General features: G+C 56.5%; 1 protein-coding gene and 1 long non-coding RNA gene across 9 annotated transcripts in view; one reads left to right on the top strand and one right to left on the bottom strand.

Annotated features, from left to right (window-relative positions):
* LOC123607080 overlaps positions 1 to 4,413 on the bottom strand; it is a 29,050-nt gene extending 24,637 nt beyond the window's left edge. Inside the window, exon 1 of the long non-coding RNA XR_006716637.1 lies at positions 4,218 to 4,413. This is a non-coding gene — a long non-coding RNA (uncharacterized LOC123607080). The remainder of the gene's footprint in view (positions 1 to 4,217) is intronic.
* A 4-nt stretch (positions 4,414 to 4,417) lies between these two features.
* On the top strand, positions 4,418 to 27,670 carry KRBA1 (KRAB-A domain containing 1). Of its 8 annotated transcripts, none has more exons than XM_045496070.1 (18): positions 4,418 to 4,730; positions 11,227 to 11,353; positions 11,698 to 11,817; positions 12,513 to 12,653; positions 13,301 to 13,456; positions 14,321 to 14,452; positions 14,659 to 14,841; positions 15,728 to 15,868; positions 16,537 to 16,755; positions 17,260 to 17,433; positions 17,825 to 17,998; positions 20,141 to 20,293; positions 20,821 to 21,003; positions 21,794 to 22,000; positions 22,093 to 22,224; positions 23,271 to 23,378; positions 23,934 to 24,095; positions 25,826 to 27,670. In XM_045496070.1, the coding sequence occupies exons 1-18, from the start codon at positions 4,719 to 4,721 to the stop codon at positions 26,749 to 26,751; spliced, it is 3,450 nt and encodes a 1,149-aa protein (XP_045352026.1). In that variant the 5' UTR covers positions 4,418 to 4,718; the 3' UTR covers positions 26,752 to 27,670. The 8 variants fall into 8 exon arrangements, with proteins under 8 accessions (XP_045352026.1, XP_045352028.1, XP_045352030.1 ...); XM_045496072.1 differs by having other exon boundaries at positions 23,274 to 23,378; XM_045496074.1 differs by having other exon boundaries at positions 17,934 to 17,998; positions 20,796 to 21,003.
* The last annotated feature ends 279 nt before the right edge of the window (positions 27,671 to 27,949 follow it).

The raw sequence follows: 27,949 nt of genomic DNA on the forward strand, positions 1-27,949 counted from the left end.
GACAGAGACACAGAATCTGAAGCAGGCTCCAGGCTCTGAGCTGTCAGCCCAGAGCCCGACACAGGGCTCAAACCCATGAACGGTGAGATCATGACCTGAGCCGAAGTCGGACACTCAACCCACTGAGCCACCCAGATGCCTCAGTATGGTTAAAATTATTAAAGACATAGGAAATTGAATATATAGGAATATGTGACTTTTAAAAAGATGAAGCAGACTCATATAAAATGAAAAATACAGGGGCACCTGGGTGGCTCAGTTTGTTAAGCATCCGACTTCGGCTCAGGTCATGATCTCATGGTTTGTGGGTTCAAGCCCCACATCGAGCTCTGTGCTGACAGCTCAAAGCCCAGAGCCTGCTTCAGATTCTATGTCTCCTCTCTCTCTCTCTGCCTCTCCCTGCTTGTGTTCTCTCTCAAAAATAAATAAACATTTAAAAAAAATTAAAATAAATAAATAAAATGAAAAATACAATAACTGAAATTAATAGTATAATAGTGGATTAGATAGAAGAGAGATTTGTGAGTGAAATAGAATATAAATCTTAAAAAACTACCAAGAGTGAAGCACAAAGTTCTAAAAAAATGCAAAACAAAAAAGAGGGGTTAAGAGAGGTGCAGAATAAAGACAAATGTCAAATATGAATTCTGCAAGTATAAATTATAAGGAGGAAGAGCAATATTAAATAATACGATAGCTGAGAAATTTCCAGACTTGTACAAAGACCTCAGATTTAGGAATGAGTTCTGAAAAAGATAAATTCACACCCAGGCACATTGCAGTGAAACTTCATAATACCATAGACAAAGGGATGATCTTAAAAGTGGCCAAAGAGAAAAGACAAATCATGTACAAAGGAATAATAATTAGAATGACAGCAGACTTTTCAACGGAAACAATGATGGTTGAAAACAATGGAATGAAATCTTACACGTCAAAGACTATAATTCTCTACTCAGCTCAACTATCATTCAGGTGTGGAAGAAATATAACTGAAGGCTTTTAGTTCTAAGATTTCCTTGCTGAAAGAACTTTATTTTTTTTTATTTTTAATTTTTTTTTAACGTTTATTTTTGAGACAGAGCATGAATGGGGGAGGGTCAGAGAGAGAGGGAGACACAGAATCTGAAGCAGGCTCCAGGCTCTGAGCCATCAGCACAGAGCCTGACCCGGGGCTCGAACTCATGGACCGCGAGATCATGACCTGAGCCGAAGTCGGACGCTTAACCGACTGAGCCACCCAGGCGCCCCAAAAGAACTTTAAAACTTGTAACTCAGAAAGAAGAACACTGAACCCAGAAGGAAGGAAAAAGAGGCAAAAGAAAAAATAGTGAACAAAGATACCAGTGAGCACACTGGTAAATCTAAATAGCACAGATTAAACAAGACGAAAAATGAATTGGGGGGGGGTGCTTAAAAATAAGACTGAACTAAAGAGAACAATTACACAGAAGACAAGGGCAATGATGTGATTGAATTAATATATTAAGGTCCTTCCATTGTGTGAAAGGAGGGTGGAAATGCTAATTAACGTGAGACTGTATCAGATCAGGTGGTGTGTGTGTAAAAATTTAGAGTAACCCCTAGAAGTATAGAAAAAGAAGACTAAATTAGATAAATTTCAAATTAATAGAAAGAGGTGAATTCGTCAAAGGTGAATAAAGAAAAAGTGATCAATCCAATAGAAGAATGGAAAGAAAGGCATAGAAAAAAATCAGAATAAATAGGAAGCACAAAATAAGATGGTAGAAATGAATCAAAATATATTACTAATCACAATAAATGCAAATGGACTACTTGCCAGTTAAGATAGAGGTTGTCATTATGGATTCAACAACAAACTCTAGCTACATGCTCTTATAAGACACCACCTGAAACATAAATATACAGAAAGCTTGAAAGTAAAAGGATGGGAAAATATATATCAAACAAATACTATCCAGAATAAAGTTAGTTTTGCTATATCATTATCAAATGAAATGAATTCTAGATTAAAAGTACTATTACGGCAAAGAGTATTACCTCATAATAATAAAATGGACTGTCCCAGGAAAAAACAATTCTATACTGTATACACAGTATCAAAATATATAAAGCAAAAAGTATCAGAAATACAGGGAGAAACTGACAAATGCACAACATAAATAGGTTTTAATACATCATTCTTAGTAACTGATACATCGAGAAGCAAAAAATGGTAAGACGGAGAGAACACAAATAACACAATCAGTAAGCTTGATTTAACAGATCAAACTAGATCCTACAACCAACATTAGAACATACACGCTCTTTCAAAACAAACACAGAACAGTTTCAAACATTTATTGCATCCTTGACTACAAAGCAAGTCTCAGAAAATCCTAAACAAAAAGAACATCACATACTATATTCTCTTAGTACAAGGTAAAACTCAATAAGGAAAAGAAAACTTTGAAAAGGACCCATACATTTGGAAACTAAAAAGTACTATTCAATAACCTCGTGGATAGAAAAAGAAAATAATGAAAACCAGAAAATATTTTTAAATTGCAGCCATTTTCACATGGAGGAGTGGACAGTACCATTTATCTTTCGGAAGAAGCTGGCCAATTTGTTTTGGGAGAACTACAGCTGGCTAATTCACCAAAAGCCAATTCACACAATGGCCAGGTAGCCAAAGGCCAAATCTGATGAAACTAGACCACTGAATATCAATTTGCTGAAAACCAAACTGAATGATTGAGAATCTTTAAAAAATGTGTTCCAGCTACACTCCTGCCTCTGTCTCTGTGCCTAACTGCCAAACACACACTTCCAATGGAATTCAGGAGAGTTCTCCACAATCACTTTGCAATGCAGATACAGAGGCAGGGCTGGATGTAGGAACAAGGTCAGAAGTACAACTAAAAGAGATAGGAAGGAGGTTCCTCAAGCACTGGGAGAGCTGGCCACTCAGCAGATTGAGTTTCGGCAAACTGGTCATTGAGCAGACTGGAGGCTGGCAAATCTCAGCGACTGCTGACCCAGAGTCTACAAAGGGGGTCTCAGTCTGGTCAGGTAGGGGGCGGTTGAGTCAAAGAGATGCCAAGACTCTGTACATGCTATAATAAAGGTGTGTCTTGGGTGGAGAAATTACTTTTTTCTAAGTTGAGGGATTTTAGAGACTGAGGGTGGGGTGAGGGGAGGCACTGGGAGAAGGGACACCCTGGCTACTGGGAGGAAACCTACCTCAGCACGAATACCGGGCACACGGCACACGGCACAGGCAAGGGGCTTACCACAAGGGGCTACGACCTTTAGGGATCCCGAGATCAGATGCTGAACTTGAAGCTTTCCTTTTCCACGCGGTGAAACCGTTGTGATATCTTCAAACACTCCCACAGCGGATTACACACGCACACACTCACCGGTCCGTGTTGCCAATTCTTTAGGCACGAAGGCCGGGCTTGGCCCTGGGTATGAAGCTGGGCAGTGACTGAGAGTGGTCTCCCCTCGAGGCCTTTCCTTGAGAGGCCAGGCCAAGGATGTCAACACTGTACCCCAGAGTTCCTGGAGGTGACCAGCAGCAAGGCCAGCGGAGACCTATGGCAGGCCAGAGCTGCTTCAGGGACCAGCACTGGGACTGCTGGGCCAGAAATTCTCTTTCCCCAAATATTCCAGAGGAAGAGCCTGTGGGGGATGGGAGCGGGGGAAGCCGGTTCCCCGGGGCTGTGGGCCTCTCCGCTTGGCTGGACCCGTGCCTCTGTCTCCCAGAGCAGGTTTAGCTCCACATGCCCACCTTCTCTGAGCTGTTTTAACAGGGAGTGGTCCCCCAGGGCCGGAATGAGGCTCCCTGTGCTCAGCAGGGATCCTCCCCCTGCCCCCAGCCCACCACGTCCTGACCAGAATGGTGGGGCCCATGCTTCATTCACTCATCACACATTTATTTGAGGACCTCCTACGTTCCAGAAACTTCTGGGGTCACCTAAGTCAACCAAATAGGCCAGTAATTGGTCACACTGGCCCGGCTCAATGCTACCGCGAGCGAGGGAGCGGGGTGGCAGATCTGAGGATGCGCGGGGGTCCGGCTGCCTCTCCGACTCATCCCCGACCGCGCGGCCCGCGCCGTCCGGCCTGCAGCCCCCTCTTCACCCCTGCGTCCGCTTCCCCCCCACACCTCCCCGTGGCCTCGGAAACGGTCGGTTTACGGGATGTGACCTCTGGGAGAGGCGGGTCCCTTTTCAACAGAGCATCCCCACCTGGCACGGAAGATGCGCTCAGTAAATGTTGGATGCAAGAGTGGATGACGGATGGATGATGGATGAATGCGTTCCCGCGTGCGGACACACCCAGAGGCTGGCCACCAGGCGGATCCCGGCGCGGAATCCCTCCCTGCAGCCTCCCGGGGTAGTGAGCCGAGCAGGTGGGGAGGGGACTTCAAGGAGGCCGCCCCCGACTCTGTCGCGCTGCGGGTGCCGCGGCGCCCTCTGGGAAGGGTAGTTCGCGCCTGCGCCCAGCGGGCCGCCGAAGCCGGGGGTCTCCGGGCGGAAGTGGGACCACGTCTCTGGGAGTGGGGGGGCGCCGGGCGGCCGGGGCGTCCCCAGCGTCGCCTCTCGCCCACTGCCCGAGACCCCCCAGCCCCGCCTCCATCCGCGTTGACCTCGGTCGCCGCTGTCGCCGAGGGTCGCGGCACGGTCCGCGGGCGGGGAGCGGGCGCCGCGGGCCGCGCCGGAAGCTGAGAGCGGAGGTCGAGTCCCGGAATGGCGCGCCAGGTAAGGCGAACCCAGGAGGACAGAAGGATCGACGGACAACTCGGCCGGTCAGCTCCGCGCGGCGTGGTGCGGTCCGGTGGTAGGGCGGGGCGAAGACCCCGGGACCCGCCAACTTTGGGGTCTGGCTGTGTTCGGCCAGGCGGGCCTGCGGGGCAGGATTTCCTGGCGAGAAGTCTAGCCCCTCGGCCGACCCCAACCCCTTCCCAGTCCTCGGCCCCCAGTACCCTGTACGTGGAGCCTGTCTCCACCTTTGGAAACTCGTTCCTTTGGGTTACGCATCGCCCTCCCTCGGCGTGGCCTCTTTTGATTGCTAGTTATCCTGGCAGCTGTGGGCACGAAGTCCTCGGGAATGAGTAAATCTGATGCGTTTAGTCTTGGTAGGATCCTGGACCCTTGGGGGAGGGGGCGTGAAACAAGGCCCCAGGTTTTATCCACCAGGTAAGGTGTGTAGATTCGAGAGCTGGAGGAAGAGCCCCATCTGTCAGCCTGGGCAGTTGGGGCGAGTTGCGTGCGGGGCTGGGAAGGTGCCGGGAACACGTGATGATACCTAATGGGGAATTGTGGCACGTTCCCCTGGGTGAGCGACTGGAGCCAGTTCTGTAATTCTGGTGGTCTGTGAGGTTGGGCCAACGTCAACCAATTGTAGACTCCATGGTTTGGAGGTGGGTGGGGATTGAGATGGTGACTGGGGCCATCTGTGGCCAGGCATAGCCCACACTGTACCAGAACCTCCGGTCATTAATGGCCCACAAGCTCCTGGGAGAAGGCAGGAAAAGTGAAAGTTGCGGGAGCAGAGGCAGCCTTGCCTGAAGCTCTGGCTGTGCAGTTAAGCAGCCCAAGGGCACCCTTGCTCAGATTATGTCCCCTGGGCCTGTGCTAGGCCCTCCTCATGCTGCAGTTTCCTTTTCTACAAAATGAGAGGTTTAGACCACCAGTTTTGCAGATCTGATGTTCCAGGAAGGACGTGTCCTCACACCCTGTAGCTTCATAGAGGAGGTGGCTAGAGTGGCTTTGGGGAGCAGGAGATTACCGTCAGATGGATAGTGATGGGAAAGGCCTCCTGTCTTCCTGTCCAATGTGTCTCCCAAATACCTAGGGATGTGTGAGCACAGCCCATAAGTGGGGAGCAGCAGGGTGCAGAGTCCGATCTGGGAACCCAAGCCTGAGGCACTCTGGGAGAAGGGGTCTAGGCCAGGAAGGACTGTGGAAAGATGGACTGGCCCTATGGGCACAGAAGCTGTGGTTTTCATGCTGGGCTAGTGGCAGGGCAGAAGGAATGTTTTAGGAGGACCAGCATGGCGGCAGTGAGCCAGGAGACTGCACAGTTACAACAATCCTAGGTCAATCCAGAAAACTCTTCTCCTGTCGGCTGAGGGGGGGAGGCCTGAGCGTCACAGAGGAGGTGAGGTAGGGCTCGCAGGGGACAGCGGGTCCAGACTGCAAGCCAACAGCGTGTTTCCGTCTCCTGAGGCAAGCATTTGTGCCTTACGTGTTTGCATCCCTTACACACACGCTCCTCACTGTGCCTCCGCTTTTTCTGGGCAGAGGGAGGCCATTGATTGAACCACCTACTCTGGCCGCAGTCAGTTCCCATTTCCATTTTATAAGAACTTTGTCCTGAAGAATTTGTCTTGAGGCTGAGATGGTGAGAGACCTGGAAACCATCCCTTCCAGATGTCTAAAAGAGCTGGGTATATTTAGCCAGGAGATAAAGAGGCACTCGAGGTCAGGAGTAGTGTGTGTGTGGACGAGTTCATTCTGTGTAACTGGACGTCAGGCTGACAGATTTGGCTGCTGCAGTACTAATCATAACACTTAACTGTGTCCCAGCATTTGGTCCAGGCACTGCCTGTATTAATTCATTTAGTCTTCACAACATCCCTAGGCTGTAGGCCGATTTTATAAATGAGTTCACAGAGGCCCAAGTGGGTTAAGTAGCTTGGCAAGATGCCATAGCTAATATGAAGCAAAGCAGGGAGTGGAATTCTGGCAGCCTGGCTCCCGGGGTCCAGCCCCAACTCCTGTGCTGTACCTCGTCTATGCGTCCAGAACTTCCGAACTGCCAGATTGGGCCAGCGATAGGACCAGCTGCTGAAAATGTGGTGAGCCACCCATTACTGAAGGCATTCAAGTGGAAATTGAAGAGCCATCCTGTTTGGGGTGGAAATCGGCATTTCGTGATCCCTGCTCCTAAAAGGTCTACAGCAGTTACCTGTGATTTTTAGCTCACAAATGCACTCCACTTGAGAGCTGGCTCCTAGGAAGAAGGGGGGCCGAGCCTGTTTGCAGAGGTCTGTTCTCCCGTATACTTTTCATCTCCAGCAAGGCTGGGCAGGACTCCAGCCTGTGACTGGACTGTAGTGCTCCCCTGCCCTCTGATTCTAAGCTGAGAATGTGTCAGGATAACGGGATGTGTGAAAATGTAGATTTCTGGGCTGACTCCTGATTCAGTAAATCAAGAATGAGGCAGGGAAATCAGCCCTAATTATAAGCAAACTGAAGTAAATCATTTGAACCCAAAAGCCCTTTTGTTTTTTCAGTCATCATGTTATAAAAAGCTTCTGATGGGAGAAGTTGAGGATACAGAGTATTTTTCACTCAGTTAGTTAAACAGAGAACTTGTCTGCCTACCTCTTGGGATAAACTAACTCCCCAGGAGAACTGTCCTTCGGCTGTCCTGAGTCCTTACTCCCACATTCCCCGCTCCAGCCAGAACAATGCCGTTTGGACTCTTCTGCCATTTAGCAGTGGCCACAGGAGCCTTTATTTGTACTGAGGATCCGTCACAGCAAACTTTATTGGGTAATAATAACTTTTTAAAAATTAGAGCCATTTGATGCTTGTTTTCTTAAGGTTTACTAATATTATTGGTTATAGTGACAACTAAGCCCAGCAGAAAGGGCACCCGAGTGTCAGCTCAGAGGTCCCAGTCCTACAGTTGGGCGTGAAAGCCTGCAGGCATGAAGCCTGATGGTGTTCAGCGCACCCAAACGACTCACGTCTGCCCCGTGGCTCAGCCGCCTCCTCCAGGTGGCTAATCTCTCCCATCGGGCTTGGTTTGACCAGCTTCCAAGTTCTGGGGATGTCTTATTTTGCTCTGGTATATTGGCCAGAGTGAGAGTTTAATAAAAATTTGTATGGCTAGCATAAAAGAGCAAAATAACTGTGACCTGGTGGCCCTTCCCTGCCCCCTCCCCATCTTTCCTCAGCTGTAGCAGTGAGCGGATGGGGCAATTAACAGGGAGTTCCGACCTTGTTGGGTCTGGGATCCTCTTTTTTAATGTTGGAAACTCCCCTGAACCCTATGTAGTTGTATCTTTAGCATATTAGATGGTAGTCTTTGCAAGTATTTTAAAAGAAGTTTTTTCAGTGGTACTTTTAAATTTTTAAAAATGTTTTTATTGTTTCTTTGTTTTGAGAGAGAAAGAGAGAGAGCATGAACAGGGGAGGGGCAGAGACAGAGGGAGAGAGAGAATCCCAAGCAGGCTCTACGCTGTCAGTGCAGAGCCTGATGTGGGGCTTGATCTCACGAACCGTAAGATCATGACCTGAGCCAAAATCAAGAGTCGGACATGCAACCAACTGAGCCATCCAGGCGCCCCTTTTCAGTATTGTTTTTAAAGGACACGCATCCCCTTTTCAATGTTACTTTTAAAGGACACACACATAATCACAACAGAATCTGTATACGTTTAAACGTAGTCATCAAAGTGTGTAAGCAAAAACGTGTGTTCAGTCAATAAGACCGTGTTTGTGACCATTCTGACACCAGGCGTGTTAAGGGCAAGTCTGAGGCTCTGGGTCTACTGTGCAGATGAGAACTTTCTGACCAAGGGGTCTCCCTGCGCCATCAGTCATGGGGTTCCCCTTGCCTAGGAGGGAGAGAAGGAAGAGGATGTAGCCGGGAGGAGCAGAGGGACGAGAGAGTGTAGCAAGGCAGTGGGCTGTGGGCTCTGGGAAGGAAGGGAGCGGCCTGCGCTCCCTGGCTGGGGACTCAGTGGGTAGAGCATGCAACTTTTAATCTCAGAGCCGTGAGTTCAAGCCCCATGTTGGGCATGGAGCCTACTTTAAAAAAAAAAAAAAGAAGAAGAAGAAGAAGAAAAGAAAAGAAATATTGTCTACCAGGAAGACGCACTAGAGACTCCGTGCCCAGGGTTTTCACTGGGGGCTGGTCACATAGTCACTTCCACCTGACATGGACCAAAATCCCAGAGTTCCGGAATGAAAGTAAACGATCAGCATGAACCACACTGTGCAAACAGTCTGGGCCCAGTGAACCACCCTCCTGAAATCCAAGTTCCCTAACACTGGCCAGGCCCAGCCTGTAAGCAGGGTGGCCTCAGGCCTGCTCTGCTAGTTGTTATGCACAGACCCTACCATTGACTACATTGTATATGTCCAAAAGCCAGGAAGAAGTGGGGGGGGCTCTCTGAAAGATGTTTTTGAGGATGTCTGAGCGCGTTCCTGGAAGGGAGTGAGCATACGTGGGCCAGAGAGGTGGAGATTCGTTCCAGAGAGACTCCTGGCTGGCCTAGTGGGCTGTAGAGGGAAGATGGGAACCTCTGGGACCAAAGACAGGTAGGTGGTCAGTGGGGAGGCTGCCTCAAGCCTCGTGTGTGTGTGGATGGGGTCCCGACCCCTTCAGCAGAGGAGCGGAGGGCAGTGGCTGTGATCATGTGGTGCCCACTGTCAAAGGGTGACGGGTAGAGTGGGAAGCAGAAGCCCTGGGTGACAATGCTGAGAGTTGGTAGCAGTGATGGTTTTAAAGTCGCTGACTTGAGATGACGAAACAAGGCAGTAGATTATTTGCTTGATTAGGAAGCGTTTTCATTTTATTCACTAGTTTTTTTCTTACAAATAGTTGAGCATCTATTTCTACACCAGAAGGACCCTTCCCACAATTTACGTTCTGTTTGCTTAATTTGCAGAAAGTGAAGTTTTGCTGTAATTTAAAATTCATACCTATCAGATGCTGGTCATCTGGGGTCTCACAGCCATCTTAAAGCCCACTTAATGATTATTTTTAAAGAAGTCAGGACAAAATGTTTCTTTTATCTTACAAAGCAGGGGATGCTCTCCAAGGGTGGTCCCAGGTTTCTTCGGAGCCCTTCTCTGCACAACGGATAACGGTGTACCAGGCTCCAAGCCTAGAGGGCCAAAGAGCGAAAGGTCAGGGAGGGGGACAGAGTGGGGGAGTGTGGAGGTGGGAGCAGGGAGCCCTGGACGGTGGCCGGGAAGGGCTTGGGTGGCATCATCTCCTGCTAGAGTGTAGTGCCCACGAGCTGCATGGGCTTGGTGGTGAATGCTATGGGTCATGGCCATGGCAATCACCGTGGCTGGCTGGGGCCCTGAGGGTCAGGTGAGACCAGGAAAGTGAGGGCAGGCTCAGCCCAGCACAGGCCTGGATTCTGGCAAAACAGCTGGAAACCAGAGTTCTACCTGGCCGGGCCAGAGGGTCTGCAGAAGAACTGTGGCCGTAAGATTTGGGGTCTGAAGTTCAGGGGCTACGAATACAGGACAGGTGCGTCGGCCGCTGGTTTTCTTCATTCACAGGCACCCAGCCATCTGTCTGTGGGAGGGTCTGCCTCCTCTAGCCTTGCGAGCTGTTTGAAGTTTTCTCTTTCCCCCTCTTCCTTGGGGTGGGACAGGGAGGAGCAATGTAAACATTTTGCTTGCTTGATTCCTGACTGTTGGGTCCTCCCCCCTAAAAAGCGTGGAGTGTCTCGTTCGTTGTCGTCCTTACTATCCGTTTTATGTGTCAACTTTTTTATATGCCGTAGCGATAGGATCCCAGGTCCTTGCACACCCAAGGTGAAGCTTGCTTGTTGCCTCCGGGGGTTCTCTAACATGGTGAATTCAGGGCTGGCTGGACTTCCCAGCCTGGAGTTGACCTTTTCTGAGGCCTAGGCTGAGGGCCACGGATTGTACCAGCTCCTCTGGGAACCTGTAACAAAGGATTACAAACCAGCTTACCCAGCAAGTGAATTCTCTCACTGTGCTGGAGGCGACGGGACTCAAACCAGGGTGTGGGCAAGGCCGTGCCCCCCTCCGAAGGCTCTAGGGGAGGATCCTCCTCCTCTCTCCCGGCTTCCGGTGGTTCCAGGCCTTCCTTGGCTTGGGGCTGCGTCACTTCAGTCTCTGCCTCCGTTGTCACCTGGCCTTCTCCCTGTGTGACCGTGTCTCCTTTTTATGAGGACGTCGGTCATACTGGGTTAAGGGCCCACCCTACCTTAGTATGACCTTACCTTAGCCACATCAGCAGGGACCCTGTTTCCAAATAGGGCCGCATTCGCAGGGGCCCGGGGTCAGGGCTGCAGCCCCCCTCTTTGTGCACACAGTCCAAACCCCATCCCTGTCTCTTGAGCAGATGCCCATCACCCCTTCACCTGCCCCCACGTGCCAGCCCCCCGCCACACCCTCCTTGCTCCCCACTTCCTGCTGTACCCCTGGTGTCGCCAGGCGGGAACCACCAGCTCCCCTGAGGTTGTGCCCACAGGTGTCCGTGGCCTTCCAGGACCTGGCGGTGCGCTTCTCAGAGGACGAGTGGCAGCTGCTGGGGGAGGGGCAGAGGGCGCTGTACCAGGACGTGATGCGGGAGAACTACGAGACGCTGCTGTCCCTGGGTAAGGAGCCCGCTCCCCCAGCGGGCCAGCACCATGTCCTGAGTCGCCCTGGGCCCGGTGGGCCTTAGTCTTACCTACTAAGTGGACACAGTTGGAAGTGGTGTTCCGGGAGCCTCGGGCCTCGCTGGGGGCCTCGCTGGTCTTCTTTGCCATTGTTTCTGGGTGAGATTTGGCCGGTGCTCCGGAGCGGAGCAGGCTGGTCTCTGAGCACCCGACGGCCTTGCGGTTCTTGGGGTTGGGTGGTCACACTGAACACTCACGTAAGCAGCTGTGTGATTGCGTGTAGTTGGGTGGAGGCCAGCTTCCATTCCCAGGGGGCTGTCCCTCCCTCTTTTCTTTCCCAGGGACAGCTGAGCTGCTCCCCCTCTCTGCCTTCCTGTCTCCTACGGAGCCTGCTGGAACCATGGAAGGCAGGAGCTACACTGGTGAGGGGCAGGAGCCTCCCCAGGGAGGAGGCCCCCTGGGTGAGTAATCCTGGCAGATGAGGGTCAGGCCTCATTGGGTGTTCTGGCCCCCTGGGCCCAGGGGGACTCACTCTTGTCCCTTCCACTGGGTGGTCCTCAGCCCCTGGCTCTACTCCTCAGGGACCACTATGACCTCAGCCCTTGCCACACTCTACGCCCAAAGCCCTCTGCGACTTTTTACGCTTTGCCCCCCCTGGGCCGGGAACCTGGCACACAGTTGCCCATTGTACGCAGGGCTAGGAAGAAACCTAGGGTCACCCTTGGAGACTTACTCAAGCCCCCTTCCCACCACCAACCACGCAGAGCCAGCCTGCAGCTCCCGAGGGTGCTGCCACAGGGCTGACATCTGCAGACCTCACATGGTGGACGCGGCCCACGGGCCCAGCCTGGGTGAGGCTGGGAGGTTACAGGTGCCAAGAAGGGCAGAGGGCCTGGCTGCCGGGAGGGGCGGGGGAGGCAGCCCTCCTTGGCGCTCCCCTCCGAGAAGTACCAGGTGCTGAGCGACGGTACCTCGAGTCCCCAGCCCCGAGTCCTGGCTGTGCCCGGGCAGATCCTTTTACTTCTGGGACAGAAGTCACTCCACGTGCTACTCACGTGGTAGGAGGGTGACATGAGACGTGGTTTGATGTCGTGCACAGAAGCGTGAGTGCGGAGCTGACAGAGGGTGTGGGGGTTCACTGCGGCCTCTCTGGCAGGAGGAGCACCCCCGCACAGCCTGCACCTCACGGCCCTGGTGCAGCTGGTGAAGGAGATTCCAGAGTTCCTGTTTGGGGAGGTCAACCCCGAGAGCGAGAGCGGGGGAGCCGGCCTGGACGGGGAGCGGGCCAGCCCCGAGGGTAAGTCGGACAGCGGCCACTGCGTTCCACAAGATGAAGTTCAGGCTGCAAGCTGTGTGCCTGCCCAGTCCCTGCCAGACCCTAGGCGGAGTCCCTGGCTCACGAGCCCCGGGAGCACGTCCGCCCCCTTGAAGGCATGGGTGGTTGGTGAGACAGTGGCTCCCGACTCTTCTCATGGTGGTTTCTACGTGGCTTCAGCCACACCTCATGGCCCTGTCGCGTCGTGCCCTGCGTGGCAGCTGAGGCCAGTCCCTGTTCTGTAGATGAGGAAGAGGAAGCCACGCAGACTGGGCTCGGTACCCCCAGCCCGTGCTCTTCCCACCTCCCCAGACTCTTGCTCCCTCCCCCTGCTCACCGGTGCTGTCAGCTCAGACTGCACCTTCTCTCGAAGTCTGTCCCCACCAGTGCTGGCCTTTGAGCCTGCTCGGTGGATGGTAAATGAAACGGAAAATGGGGTGGGAGGATCTTATGGGAACAAGACTGTGGCTGGGAATCTGTATTTCAGAGCCCAGGAATGACAATGCAGAGGATACTGCCTTGGTACTGGGACATGGCAAGGAAGGGCCCGGATGGGACAGTGTCAGGGACTTTACCCATTGCTGGGCTTAAATTCTGGCTTCCAGCGTCCTGTCCTTCCTCCCCAATAGCAGCTGTGACCGTGGAGACTTGCCCTCTCCGAGGCCTGCTCAGCTGCCTTCCAGACGCGTCTACTGGCTGGCCCAGCCTGGCCACCACGTCTAGCAGCAGCTCATCGTCCAGTGGCCTTCCTGGAGCCGGGGGACAGGGCAGTCCCCTCCCCATCAGTGAGTGTGACCCAGCAGGGGCAGGGCTCTGACCCTGGAGTCAGGGAGACTGGACTCTGTGCCCTCTGTTATCTCTAGGACTCAATTTCCCTTGTTGTTAAAGGGGGCAGGCTCCCCAGAGAATGGGACAAGGTTCCCTATCTGTAGACCAAAGAGCAGGTGTGATTCTCAGTCCCTGAGCAGCCTCTGTCCCAGCCCTGCTTGTGGTGCTCTGTGTGCTCATGCGCAGTCAGCTGAGGGCAGTGTCTAACATGCAAGCCCATTGGTAAGGGGACACCTGTGTGCACCTGATCAGAGTCTCAGACCTTCCCCCCGCTGAGAGCAGAGGAGGGTGAGGGTAGCCACTAGAATTCCTCTGGAGTCTCATTCTATTTTCAAAAATTCTTGCCAATTTTGCATTTGTCAGAATAGCTGGTTTTTAAAGTATTTTAAATGAAGAGGGACTAAAATTGACACCCTTGAAAAGCAGACCCCATTTAGCCTGTGACTTTAGGTGTCATCTGGCAGATTTGCTCTGGGCGTCCATGTGCTCAGACTTGAGAAGCAGGAGGGCAAGATTGTGTCCTGCGTGTCAAGGCTGCTGGAGCGACTTACTGAGCCAAAGTGAGAGGCTGGAATTGGGGGGTTCCAGGTTATTCAGGGGAAGCCGTGTTGGTGCTTACAATGACACCAGAAGGAAACAGAGGCAGACTCCTAGGACAAGCACGCAGGAGCTGGCCCTGCTGCAAATCCAAGTTTCTAGTGCTTGGCCGCTCCCCAGGGATTTGAGGTGCTGAGAGGTCTGTTCTGTGGGGACCAATCTGGGTCGGTTCCTCAGGACCAGGAGCCAGGGCTAGAAAGACCTTTCTGTCTCTCCTGTTACAGACACTGCTGACAAACCAAGATCTACAGAGAAGGAAGGCTCCGAAGCCCCAGGTGGGGAGCCCAGCCCTCCCACCTGTAGCCCCAGCAGGAAGAAGGGTCACCGGAAACAGGAGAGAGGGCCCATGGGGACAGGTGAGAGGCTGGCTTTGCAGAGAGTGGGGTCTGCCCCGGAGCTGAGTGGGGAAGGGCAATGGAGGCACGTTTGGCTCACACACGCGTGTCAGGTGGCTTTCTCATCTCAGCCCCCTGACCACCCTACACAGCAGGTGTTGTCCCTGCTCTCACAGACCTTCTGAAGGCCACCATCAGAGCTGCACTGACCTTGGCTGGTCTTGTAGGTGCCGTGGGAATCTCTCCTGGGAGCAGCCCCTTGCAAGGCCTTATCAACTGCCTGAAGGAGATCCTTGTGCCTGGGCCCCAGCACCCTGAGGTGTCCCCACGCTCACTGCCTCCTGTCCCCGGCCGGGACACCTCTCAGCTAACCAGAGCAGAGCTGGGGCCTGGGAGCCCGCCCTGGGGAGGTGAGTCCCCCGGGGACCTGTCTCCTCAGGTCAAGGTTTCGGAAGCCCCCGAATTGCCTTTCGGTAGCTCTTTCTCCGAGTAGCAATGTCTTCCCAAAGGATTGTTCCCAACGTGGCTGCTCCAGTGTCCTCAGTGTCCTCGTTCTGGAGCCAGGCGGCTTTCTTGGGAGAACGGCATTTGGTCAGCTTGTAGGCAGAAACTCAAAAACAGACTCGGCCCTAGATCCGTGTGTGTTTTTTCACCCGTCTTAATACGGGACCCCTGAGGAGGAGCCGTGGCTGTCACTTCACATTGACACTAAGTGCGTGTTTGGAGGGGCTTGGGGGATTGGGCGGTGTGGCGGGGGCGGGAGCGCCGGCCCGGCGTCTGACGCCTGGTGGCTGTGAAGACTGTGCCCGGCCCCTGAAGCCCTTGAGCCTCGGCTTCCCCATCTGTAAAAGGGGACAACCGTCCCCTCCTTCGGGGGCTGTTGTGAGGCCCCGGTATGGTGACGGACTGGTGTTTGCTTGTGAGAAGCTGGGTCCGGAGATGCCAGCTCGGCTCGGGGCCCAGGGAGCCACGTGCAGGTCGCAGCCTGTCAGCTCGCTTCCTGCCGCCGCTACCTGCGGTGACGCCGCGTGCCCTGCCTCCGTGCCGCGCCCGTGCGTCTTCCCTCCCTCCAGCCGGCCAGTTCAGGGAGGCGTGAAGGCAGGCGTTTTTAAACCGAGCACCGAGCACCGAGCTACCGAGCTGATGGCGGCCTGTGCAAATCTGAATGAGCCGCGAGAACACCCACATCTCTAGATTCCTGGCCCTGAACCCTTTTAACGGCTTACCTGGGTCGGCTGCTTTTGGCTGTGCGTCGTGACCGGGCCCAGGGTGAAAGTATGTTCCTTTTTCCTGTAGTGAAGTCAGAGGCAGCTTCCGGGGACTGTCCCCTCCAGGGTCTGCTGAACTGCCTGAAGGAGATCCCCGAGACCCCGCACGGGCGTCCCAGCTCCTCCGGCGTGCAGGAGGATCCAGGGGCCTACAGGAGGAGTTCGGGAGGTAAAGGCCACTGGCCGGGCAGGGAGGGCCCCAGGACGCCGTCCATTTCCTTTCCCCACTCCGAGCAGGGTTCCACAGCCAGGCCCTCAGGCCCCGGCCTCTGCATGTAGGTGGGGGTCACCGCACGTTGGGGGCGATCCCTGTCATGTCGGCTCGGCAGGTCAGAGGCACTTCATCGGTCCGTGATCACCATCCAGCGTGGCTGTGAGAGTAGGGCTGAAAGCTCCAGAAGGGAGGAAGGGGGCATAGGGAGGGGTAGGAGGCTGAGAACAGAAGACACGGCTCTGGCTCCCCGTAGACACTTGGGGCATAGTTTTGAATTGGGCGTTGCCCTCGTGTTCGCGTGGGCTGGGGTAGCGTTTCCACTCACTGTAGCTCACTGGTACTCAGGAGCTTCTCAGACTATTGGGAAAGTCGAATTGAGACGGGCTTGCTGGCCTTGGAGTAAAGACCTGATTTGGTGCCGCCGGAGGAGGCTGATGTGGCTTTCCTCAGTAGAACCCCCTGGAGGCGGCACCCCAGAGGGGCCAGGGGCAGGATGGGAGCGCGAGTCAGCGCGTGTCAGTCCGTGAACAGTGACCGCTTTGGAGCCAGAGACTGCTGTAGAGGCCAGGGGCCTCGGGAGCCCCGTCCCACCCCTACAGGGGCCTCGTGCGGGCTTCCCACAGGGCCCAGGCCCCCCCAGACCCCTCCTCCCGGCCCTGGTCCAGGAGCTGGCGGCGTGCCCCCTGTGGTGAAGACAGAGGACAGCCGGGCCCAGAGCCCCCCAGTGCCTGCGTCCTGTCAGCCCGGCAAGTGGACCCACAGCCCCTCTGCCACCAGCAGCCAGGGGAGCAGTGGAGACACCAGAGGGGTCCAGGTGCCCAGCTGGGGCCCCGTAGCTCAAGGTGAGGCCTGGGGGCATCTGCTCGAATCCTCTCCAGTGGGATTCTCAGCCCCACCAACAAGGTTCTGCCCACCCACAGAAGAGGGAGCAGGTCCAGGCCACCGGGGAGGAAGGAGGGACCACGCCGTCCTTCTCTGGCAGTGACTCCCCTCTCTTAACCCACATCCTTCTCAATCCGGGCGCCCGCCCTGGAGCCTTCCCGTTGTAAGGAGCCTTCCGTTGTTAGGACTTTCGTTTTGCAGAGGTTCCCTGCCTGCCAGGAAGCTGGCCCCTATGTACTAGCGGGTCTCTCCACCCCACCCCTGGGCCTGGGGTACAGATTGTGTCCTTCCCGTGTAGGAACAGAGAACAAATCAAAGTCCCCCGCAGGGTGTCCTGCCTGGCAGGCCCCCATGCCTGGTGCAGGACTTGTCACCCCTGCAGAAGGCAGGTTGGGGCAGCCAGCCTGGGGCCGGGCCAGGGGAGTGTGCCCGAGATGGTGATAGGGCCGTCTCCCCTGTCCCAGCCGGCAGTGCCTCGAGCTCGCCCCTGGAAGCCCTGGAGGCCTGTCTGAAGGGCATTCCCCTGAGTGGGTCGTTACCTCCCCAGCCGCCGGCCACCTCTGGGTTCCGGAGCCCTCAGCCGGGAGATCCCGGGTCTCAGAGGCCCGAGCTGCAGCCCCGAAGATCACACAGTGAAGGTAGACGGGGCCCTGGGCACAGGGTGGCATTTGTCCCTGCGCATGGCATAGGGGGACACTGAGGACGTCGTTAGGTCCCCCACTCCTCATCCTGGGCCATGAGGTGCATGCCCTTCTCTAGCTCCCTTACTGATGCCTGCCCCCAAGCACTTCCTGAATGTGGGGGAAACCAGTTCAACTCTTCCTGCACACTGCCTCCTCTGAGAGCTCTGGCTTACCTTCTAGTCCCAGGAGACCAACAGTTGGGTTCCCATGGGTTTTTTAACCAGAGCCGTGAGCCCCCAGCCTACTGGGAGATCCTGTGGGGTAGGTCTCCTGGTGCCCACCCAGGGCCCCGGGGACCTCATGCCCAGTGGCTTTCTCATGATGTCAGCTGTGCTGTTTCCTGCAGAGGTGGCTATGGGGCCTCTTCTGGCTCTGAGTCTGCAGGGCTATGTGAGAGGCAGCCCTGCCCTCCCCTCAGGTCCCCACAGCACCCCTACCAGCTTCTCCTCATCCAGCAGCACCGATGGGGACCTGGATTTCCAGAGCCCAGGGGGCAGCCAGGGGCGTCAGCCTGGAAAAGGTGAGCCGCCGGGCCTGCGGCCGTCAGTCCTGGGAAAGGGTGGGCTCTTCCCCTGCCCACATCGTCTGACCCGGCCAAGTCCGACCGCCCTACCCAGTGTCTGGAGCAGAGCTGGGGATGTTGAGGCAGGAGCAAACCCAGGACTTATTACAGGGTGGGAGGAGGAGAATGGGGGATGGGGGGTTGAGGGGTGGGGAGGGGAGTATCCATTTTAACGACTAGGCTCAGAAGGGGCAGGACGATATCTAAGGTCTCTTAAAAAATAGAAAAGGGTCTCCTTTAGTGTCAAATTCTCCCTTGTCCCAGCCACAAAGAAATGCCTATGATATCAAACTGACCTCTGACTTAGGAAAAAAAAGTTCAGAGGTTCAGGTTCATGTAAAACCACCTTAAGGAGTTTCTGTGGTGACCTGTGTCTGTCCTAGGTCCCCGCACGGGGAGGCATCCACTGTGAGCTGTCACACCTCTTTGGAACCTTGCAGGACTCTGTGGGGTCCCCTCTTGGCCTTTATACCCACTTGAATAGTCCAAGCACTGCCCTGTCCGCACTCGGTCCCCCTTTGCTCACCTCATGTGTTGTCTGTGGAAAGCCTAGAGCTGCCCCAGGACTCTGGGCCAGGCTAGCTGGGGCCCGCAGATCACCACTGGGGGCTCCAGTGTCCACGGCAGCCCAGATTCCTGCATCCTGCCACGGTCAGCTGCTGGTGTGGGGGCTTTTTCCTCCCCAAATGCAGCCAACTTCTCTTTTTAACGTTTAGTTTTTATTTTTTATTGATTTTATTTTATATTTATTTATTTATTTTATTTTTTAAATGTTTATTTAGTTTTGAGAGAGAGAGACAGAGTGTGAGTAGAGGAGGGGCAGAGAAAGAGAGAGGGAGACACAGAATCCAAAGCAGGCTCCAGGCTCCGAGCTGTCAGCACAGAGCCCGACGTGGGGCTTGAACTCACAAACTGAGATCATGACCTGAGCCGAAGCCGGACGCTTAACCGACTGAGCCACCCAGGCGCCCCAACTTTTAGTTTTTAATAGGTAATCACAGGGTTTTCGTTCAAAAGCTAAAACAGGTTGTGTAGGAGAGATGATGCCTCCCCACCCCCCACCCTCCCGGGTCACCACTGCTGTGAGTTCTCCCCTTCCGGGGCGTCCCGTGCGTGGCCAAGCTGCTTGTTCCCTCACACAGGTGGTAGCCCGCTCTACACAGCTCCCCCGCCTCATTTTTTGTTTTACCGTTTGCCTTTGGCACCTTCCTGAACTTTCTCTGCATGTTTCTTGGACACTAGCCGCACCCTGTTCCTCTGAACCACCGGACAGTGTCGGTCACAGGGCTTGGCGCGTTGCTTGTTTGGGCAGCCTCTCTCGGGGCACCTTGTTTTCTAAGAAACCGAAACTGCAGGAGAGGCCGTGCTGCCTTTTGGAAGCTCCCAGCCCAGCTCTGCAGCTCCCTCTGTGGCTCTGGAACTCAGGAGAACCGCATTCGGAGCTGCTGTTGTTGAACTTTGCTGTTCCAGCACCACACGGCGGCCCAGAGCTCTGGTACCCTCTCTTTCTTTGTGCCTGGCCTGGCCCAGTGTCTGCAGACGCCTTCAGGAAAGAGCGTGGCCATGGCGGCAGCTCCCGTAGATAAGGGCCTTTCCTTTTCTGGACTTTTGGCCCATCCACTTCCTTCCAACGCAAATGCGTTATTTGCGATGTATTTGAGTTTTTTCCCAAGTTGTGACTGCACTGGTGTTGGCCTTGTCAACCTGCTGCGTCATGTCCGGAGGCGAGGGCACGCGTTTTCCTCCGCGTAGTGGAGGGGGCCTCATGGCGTTCGGTCCTCACGGCTGTCTGTGGGCGAAGCAGCATGATGGCCTCCCTTGCCAGGGTGGAGCAGGGTGTTGTGAGGGAGCCTGGCCTGTGCCTGTGGCTCATCTTCCGGCTCAGACAGCTTGGCCTCTTCCAGGGCCAGCCCAAGCAGGCCGGCCCAGAGCTGGGACTGACACGTGTTTGGGACCAGGTGCCTGGCGCGACCGGTCCAGCGCTCCGTGCCGCCTCCCCGGGGCCCCAGCTGCCCCGCACACAAGGGCATAGCCAGGCTCCCGGGGTTCACAGAGACTGAGCTCTGACCATCCAGGATTGCAAATGTTGGGTTTTCGCAGGAAGCCCAGTGGGAAGCTCCCCGCTCCAGGGCCTGGAGAACTGTCTCAGAGAGATACCTGTGCCCAGGCCACAGTCAGCCTCGTCCTGGTCCTCAGCGGGGGACAGGGGGCCACAGAGAGCGGAGCCCAAGAACTGGACGGCAGACAAGGAAGGTAAAGCATGGCCACCCTGGTGTCTGAGAGCAGGGCAAGGCGACTCACACACTGCCAACCCCCGCCCTGCGTCCCCACGCGGCCGGCAGGCCCACTTCCAGCCCCGAGACAAGATGCTCTGGGGATGGCCCTGGCGGGGGCTTCTGTGAGGCCAGAAAGCCAAATAGCGCTGCCAGGATCTGAGTGTGGGCGCAGTCAGGGCGGGATACCCAGCCCCACCACGCGCTACTCTGGGTCCAGGCCTGCTCTTTCCATCCTGGCTGTGCCGGCCCTGCCCGCCTTCAGCTGTCCAGAACACTCGCTGAGCTGTGGGGCCCTCAGGAGTCCAGGTGGCTGGGTCTGGGGATGAAGAGGTCCTGGAAGGTTTGGGCGGCTCCTGGGAGCATCTGGAGGCCTGGTGTGTGTCCCACACCTGGAGCTCGTGTACCCGAGAAGCCAACGGCGGCAGAAACTATTCTCTGTCCAGTAACTTCTTTGTCTCAACGCCCCATGGGGCTGACAGGCCCTTTGGCTTCTCATTGAAACAGGGCTGAGGGGTGAGGCCTGTGAGCCAGCCCATCTGGGACAGAGTCAGGGGGAAACACCCACCAGGAGCTTCCGGCTGGCCAGCCCACAGGCGCTGACCTCTAGCAGCGTCCCCATCTGTTACCAGCGAGGACTCAAAGACCACGGGGCCACCAGGCCGGGACCGTGGCGGTGGCTCCAAGATGGTGAGCTGACATCTCCCTCTGTGTTTAGTGGCAGCCCTTCCCTCCAGATAAAATCCTCCACGAGGGACTAGATTTCCCCTTCCCTCTCCTCTGTTCCTTCCATCTCCCGCCACTGCCCCGGCCGCGTGCTCCACCCCACAAGCTGCGTGCTAGAGCAGGTGGGCCTTCCCCAACCTCCCTCCAGCTGTTGGCTGGAGCATCCGAGGTGTGCTGAAAGAAGACTGTGACCCAGGTCGCTGAAAGGAAGGCAGGAGAATGGTTTTTATGCAGCCATTGGGTTTCTCTGGGAGAGGACTGGTCATTTCCTTTATTGCAGAGATTGCCTGGGGCCAAGGGGGGCGGGTCTCCCTCCTCTGGTGCCGCTGCTCCTTTGCACTTACAGCAGTGTTCCCTCCGAGCCCGGCCAGAGTGGGCTGGCAGGGTCTGACTTGTTTGGCTCAGTGTGGTATTTCTAAATATTCCCAGCAGAAAAGAACTGGCTTGGGGTGGGGGGTGAGGTTCCTGGGGACATAACTGAGTCTCTGCTCTGGACCGCTGGTCCTGAGTGGGGTGCAGGTAGGTGCAGGCCTGGCTGGAAGCAGGGACGTGAGACTCCGGGAAGGTCCCCCGCTGGCTTTCTGGGGCAGCCCGGCCAGGCTCGGCCTCGCTTCTGTCCGCCTGCCAGCAGGAGTGGGAGCTGTTCAGCGTCTACCCGCGCTCGTGTGGGGCCGTCAGCTGAGCTGGAGGGGGACTTAGCCTGTTCGCTAAGGTAGAGGGTCCTCCTGAGTGTTCTTTTGTTGTCATGGCCCAGGGGCAGCCACGAAGCCCTCCCCACTCCATTGCCTGGAGAACTCCCTGAAGGGGATCTTGCCCGGGAGGCCCTTGCACTTTGCCTGCTTGGCAGGCCCCGGCTCCGGCTCCGGCTCCAGCCCGGGCCTCAGCCCCAGCCCTGGCTCCGGCTCCAGCTCCAGCCTCAGCAGCTCGGAGGGAGAAGAGCTGTGGCAGCTGCTTCCACAGGGTGAGCTTGGTGGGGGGGACAAGGAGAGGCCAGGGAGCCAGGCCCAGCGGGCACAGCCTCCGCCCTGACCCCTGCTTTGGTTGTGTTGCCAGAGAGGGACCGCCTTCCGAGCTGCAGGGGTCCTGGCCCCCTGTCCCCACGCCCCGGCGGCGCCCCTACAGGCGGCAGCCTGGGTGAAGGCCCACGGAGAGCAGAGCCCGGGGCCCCCTACGGCCTCCATGCAGGTGAGCCTGGGGTCTCCTGAGAGGGGCCTGGATCCCCATATTGCCTGACTCTTACCAGGAAGTTCTCTACTTTTGTCATGCTTGAGTTCCCCGTCAGCTGAGCTGCGTCTGAGAGAGGAGGGAGGGCCCAGGGCCTAGGATTGTTAAACGAGTGTGTTTAATTAGGAAGCCTGGCAGTGAACTTAGTCCGTATACATTCCATACGTGTAATACATACACAGTATACGCACTGATAACGTCTCTATGTACACATTACTGCTGTGTTGGTCCGAGCCTACCCGCGGTGCCGCTCTCAGCAAGGAAGCCTGAGGCGCCCACCCAGCCCCGACTCATAGGCAGCCAGCCCCACGGATGTTTACCCAACGGGCCTGTCCCCTGTGGTTCTTCTGTCATAGGATGCATGTCAGCAAAAACCATCAGGGAACTTGGAGGGACGGGATCTATTACTCACGGGCCCTGCAGGGTGCACAGTAGGCCTGAGGGGCGCACAGTGTGGCCGCAGGTAGAGAGGGAAAGGAGAACAGTGTGCCGACCTGGGGCTCTGCCTTTATTCGGCTCAAGGGCGGGGCATCAGGCTTTGTCCGGTTCACTCTTCACTGGGGAATTTAAAGCATCGGAGCGGGAATTAGGGCACAGGAAGGGAGAAGCAGGGACACTCAAGTGGCCAGTTACCTAAACCTAAGTCACCCTGGGCCCTCTGAAAGACGGGCATTCGTGGGTCGGGCGGGATTGCCAGTTGCCGTGTCGTGCAGAGGGCAGTGTGTTTCTCTGAGATGGATGTTTTCTGAATGGACGGCTCGGCGATTGGACGCTTAAGGTCAGGGGTCAGGCACTTGGGCTGCATGTCCGTATATGTGTGTGCACGTATGATGATGATCGTCATGTACACTGGGAAATTTGATAATAAACAAAAACAGTGTCAACAGTCAGACTCTTCCCCCCCGGGAGGACTTTGAGGTTGTGCCGTCAAGAAGGCTGGAAAAGCTGTGTGCCATTGCGGGCAGCCTCGCCTCTCTGTCCAAGCCCGACCCGGTGTTTGCCCCCAGCAGGCAGAGCCGAAGAGAAGACGGGAGGCAGGTGCCAGTTGCCCTGGAGAGAAGTGTACTCGGAAATCCCGGGCCGGCCTGGCCCCCTGGGCAGCAGCGGCGGAGGAGGTAGGGGTGGGGTGAGCAGTCAGGGAAGGGAGCTCTACTCCACCCCCCCCTCCGCCCCCAACTCGGGCCAGAGGCTCTACACGGTCCTTGGCTCCCGGCCAGGCTGTACCCGCATTCCCCACTGCTCAGTGGGCCTAGTGGGGAACAGCAGTGTGGGCCTGGGCACGGGCTGGCTTCCTGTGGCCCACAAGGCGTCCCCAGCGTGTTCCTGGAGGGGGCGGGAAGGGGGAAGGGGGCTTGCCAGTCACCGCCCTCTCCATCTGCCCTCTCCGGCCTCTCCCTCGTGGTAGAGCTGGAGACGCCAGGTCCTGGCTGCAGAAGACTCCAGAACTGATCCAGTCTGCCCTCATCACACGTGCCCCAGCGGGCCATTCAGCAGAGCCGGACTCCCTGACAGGCCTTGTGTGTCCATCTTGCATCTCATTTAACATTGTTTGAAAGTTGCAAGCTCAGTGGCTTTTAGGCTTTTGGGCCAGGGCCAAATATCCACGTGCCAGACGGCTCCTGCAAAATGATATATGTCCACACCCCAGGTGCTCTGTGCTCTCTCTACAGGGGCCGCTGTGAACCCCTGCCCTGCCCCTCAGCTGGAGAAAAGGCCCGGGCCGGGGCCCTGCCAGCCCCTTGGATCGGCCCATGGGCCCCTGTCTTGGAAGCCCAGGGTCAGTGACGAATCCAGGGGCCTGGGGCCTGCAAATGGAAGACCAAGTGTTGCAGGTGAACTGGTGGCTTCCCTGTCCCCTCAAGGCATCAGGAGTCCTGCAGGCAGGGGTGGGCAGGGGGTCCGCATCTGCAGTGGCCACCCGCCTTCCCTGCCGCTCAGCTCCTTCCCGCGGGGCGGGCCGGCCAGGAGCTTGGGAAACGCTCTCTCGCAGCGCCCTTCCAGGCTCTTTGGGTCATAGGCAGGAAGAGGCTCACCTTGATCTCCAGGGTGCTTATTTCACTTCAGTGTTCTCTAACAGAAATAGCTGGCTCTTTCATAAAAGCACTCAGATACTTTTTAGAGGCAAGGAGACCAGAGTAAATAATGCCGAGAGTCAAAGCTTGGAGTTTGAAGAGACTTTTACAGAGAGACGTGGAAACTGAGGCCCAGTAATGCAGAGTCATCTGGCCAAGGGCATCCCAAGAGATGTGGTTCTGCATCACACCTGACCTTGGGGAAACTCCTCCCTGTACGTGTTAGAGGCACGTGAGGGAGGGCCTGGCGCGCGTCCTCACTGCAGTGTATGTGCCGAGACTCTCTCACCAGCAACTCGATGGGGGCTCCATCGCAGGCTCGTGGGCTCTGCCCCTCTGGAGGCACAGCGGTTTTGTTTTGTCTTTTAAATGTTTATTTATTTTTGAGAGAGAGACAGAGCACAAGTGGGGTAGGGGCAGAGAGAGAGGGAGACAGAATCCGAAGCAGGCTCTGGGTTCTGAGCTGTCAGCACAGAGCCCGACGCGGGGATTGAACCCGAGAACCGGGAGATCATGACCTGAGCCGAAGTCGGACGCTTAACCTTAACCGACTGAGCCACCCAGGTGCCCCTGGAGGCGCAGCTGTTTTAAGAGCACTGAGCTGGCCTAAGGTTGCCAGGCCCATGGCCTCTGTCTCGGACAGAAGTTAGAAGCCTGCCTGTGCATTGGCAGCCCTCAGCTTAAATCCTTCCAGAAGAACCTGACCAGGCAGCCCACAAGTCACTTCCGCCTCTGTTTGGAGCTGGGAGTTGCTCTGCTGGGCAGAGCTGGGCTGGGATGCAGATAAGTGGAGGAAAGCACGTCTGCCCCACCAGTCTGGGGCGGTAACAGGGTTTTCTTAGCAGGTTTGCCTGGGGTGGAAACCGGTTCCAAGGGGCCTTCGGGTGAAGGATTAGCTGATTTTTTTTTTTTTTTTTTTAAGTAATTTGAGATCTCAAGTCCTATGACTCTGACTTCTGAATGGGGATGGTGAAGGCCAGGGTGCATGTGCTGAGACCCGACAGCACCGGGTACTGCCGCGGTCCCCTGGCCACGCCCCTAGAGGCGTCCACGCCCCAGGCTGGTCTGGTCCTCCTGGGCCCCTCTCCCAGATGCCGTCCATGGCCTTGGCCTCATGCTGTCTGCTGAGGTTTCTCTCGGCCCTGCCCACTGATGCGCTAGGGCAGGTTTAGGTGGTCTGGGGTGTCATTTGCTCTCAAATGGGGCACGAAGAACCTTTTCCTAGGTGGGAAGGCCGCTGTCCTAAGAAAGCTGGAGACCCAGTCTGTAGTTTGTCCGGTACGTGAATTTGGGGAGCGGCCAGGAGATGTGCTATCTTTGATGTCATGAGCACTGGCATTGATATTCTCAAGCCTGAGTCACTTCTGTCCCATCTAAAGCCAGGCCTTAGCGGATGGGGAAGATGCCAGATAGGGCAGCTGATGGGGCCCCCTGGGGGGAGAGAAAGGTTCTGACAGCCTGAGAACTCTCTGTCCCTGCTCTGGTTTTAGCCAGGACCCAGGGCAAGCCACTTCCCAGAGGCCTGCCTGAGCCACCCCCTGTGGCCGCCATCCCTCCGGCTTTGCCGCAGACGCCCCCACAGCCGTGCCCCTGCGGAAGTTCTCTGCAGCAGGAGCTCCGCGGCCTCGGTGCCGCCCTCTCGGAGAAGCTGGATCGGCTGGCCACCGCCCTGGCGGGCCTGTCTCAGGAAGTAGCCACTATGAGGACACAGGTGGATCGGCTAGGGAGGCGCCCTCGGGGCCCTGGGCCAAAGTGCCAGGCTTCCTGGCCGTGGGCCCTCTCCCGGGGACCTCGCTGGGCCAGTGGCCCTGCTCACAGACACCTGCCCTACGGGAGACAGAAGGGCCCCGCCAGGCCGAAACCAAAGATCCTGCGTGGCCAGGTGGAAGGCTGCAGGGCTGGTGACGCCTCTGGCCTCTCCTGCAGAAGATTCCGCCCGGTTCCTCAGCTGCCTCCAGACACCCCCACAGCAGAACCTTCTGGCCCCGACTGCAGCCCTTCCCAGCAGCCCCTGTCCTCAGCATGCAGCTGCCACACCGTGGTGACCGCGCATGCCCCCCTCGGACACGCCGGGGGGCCGCAGAGTGCCCCCAGCTCCTCAGTGCCTCCCGCCGGACCCCCGCAGGTGGCTTGTCCTACCGCCAGTGTGGACACCGAGCCGCCGTGTGTGGCAGCCCTGCCTTCTGGGACCCGGGGCCGGCCCAAGGACCCCGGCAGCCTGATGGTGGGGGTCCAGAGGGCCCTCGGGGAGGAACTGTGGGGTGGGGGGTGTAGGGCCCTGAGGTGGGGGGCCCCTAGCCACCTTCTTCATCAGCTCAGCCCTGCCGAAGGCAGCTCGACCCTGGCCGCTTCCCCCAGGTGCCGTCCCGCCCCCTCATCCTGCTCCAGCCCAGCCTTCCCCGCCTCTGGGCCGTGAAGGGGCTGGGCTCGGCCCTTGACCCCACCGCCCTCGACTCCGGGATGCTGCTTGCTCGGGGAGGCCGCTGTCTGGGGTGCGTTTTCAGCCGCGCCCCTGGCCTCCTTGGCTCAGGTTCATTCAGATGTTGCTTCCCCGTCTTGTCCTACCCGCTGGATCTGTCCTGGCACGCAGGTGGGAGGCGCGCCTGCCCGGGGCGGCTGAGCAGCTGCAGCGGGACCACGAGAGCCCCTCTTCCTGGCACCTGCCCTTCCTGATCTCGGCACGAAGCAGGGCTTGGCTCTTGCTTTCCTGGTAAATAGGGGCATCGGTTTCCTTTGGAGAGAAGCCCCACTGTTTCAGCTGGATTTGCCCGTGTGGAGTCTGACGTTAGAGAAGTGGGGTGCTGAGGGAAAGGCCCTCGGCTCCTGCCATCGGTTATGGTACCAGCACGAGTACCCAGTCGGCTCAGCCCCTGCCTCTCCACGCTTCCAGAGAAGTCGGCAATCTCCCAGAAGGCTGGGAAAGTCAGCTGCAGGATGGAATTCGCACACGACTCCTTTGAAGAGTGGCTCCTGTTCACCAGGCAGCTCAAACGGCAAACGTTTACCCTGAGAGTGTGGAGGCCAGAGTCCAAGGTCGGGGTGTGGCCGAGGCACCGAGGCAGCAGGGAGGGTCGGCCTCGGGGCTCTCTCCTGGCCTGTCCGTGGTCATCTTCATGTTCACGTGGCTTTCTCCCTGGGCACAGATCTCCAGATTTCCCCTTCGTGTGAGGGGGCAGCTGCGCAGGACCAGGCCACCCAAGTGCCCTCACTGTGGCTTGATCACCTCTTTAAAACCCCATCTCCAAATAAGGTCACGTTCTTAGGTATTGGGAGTTAAGACATCAACACCAATTTGGGGGGCACAGTTCAAACCATAACACGTATGACGGACTGAGTCTTCTCGAATTTGTGTTGGGAGAAGAGAGCTCCTGCTCTGGGCCCCCCTCCTCAGGTGGCACTCGGTTGTATACTGGGAGGCTTGCCTGTCACCTGCCTCCTGTCCTTCCCCAGGGTCAGATCTTTTGCCCTAGCCTTATGTTCCCACTTTAGTCCTTACTAGATGGTGAAGAATTTTCGGGAACCGTGTGTGTATACTTGATGCCCAGGAAGGGCCGCCAAGCGTGGCCTGGCATGGTTCGCTCTGCTGCCAGGACCAAGGCGCTCGATGGTGGCAC

The sequence above is a fragment of the Leopardus geoffroyi genome, chromosome A2 (genome assembly GCF_018350155.1).
Source record: "Leopardus geoffroyi isolate Oge1 chromosome A2, O.geoffroyi_Oge1_pat1.0, whole genome shotgun sequence".
Taxonomy (NCBI): domain Eukaryota; kingdom Metazoa; phylum Chordata; class Mammalia; order Carnivora; family Felidae; genus Leopardus; species Leopardus geoffroyi.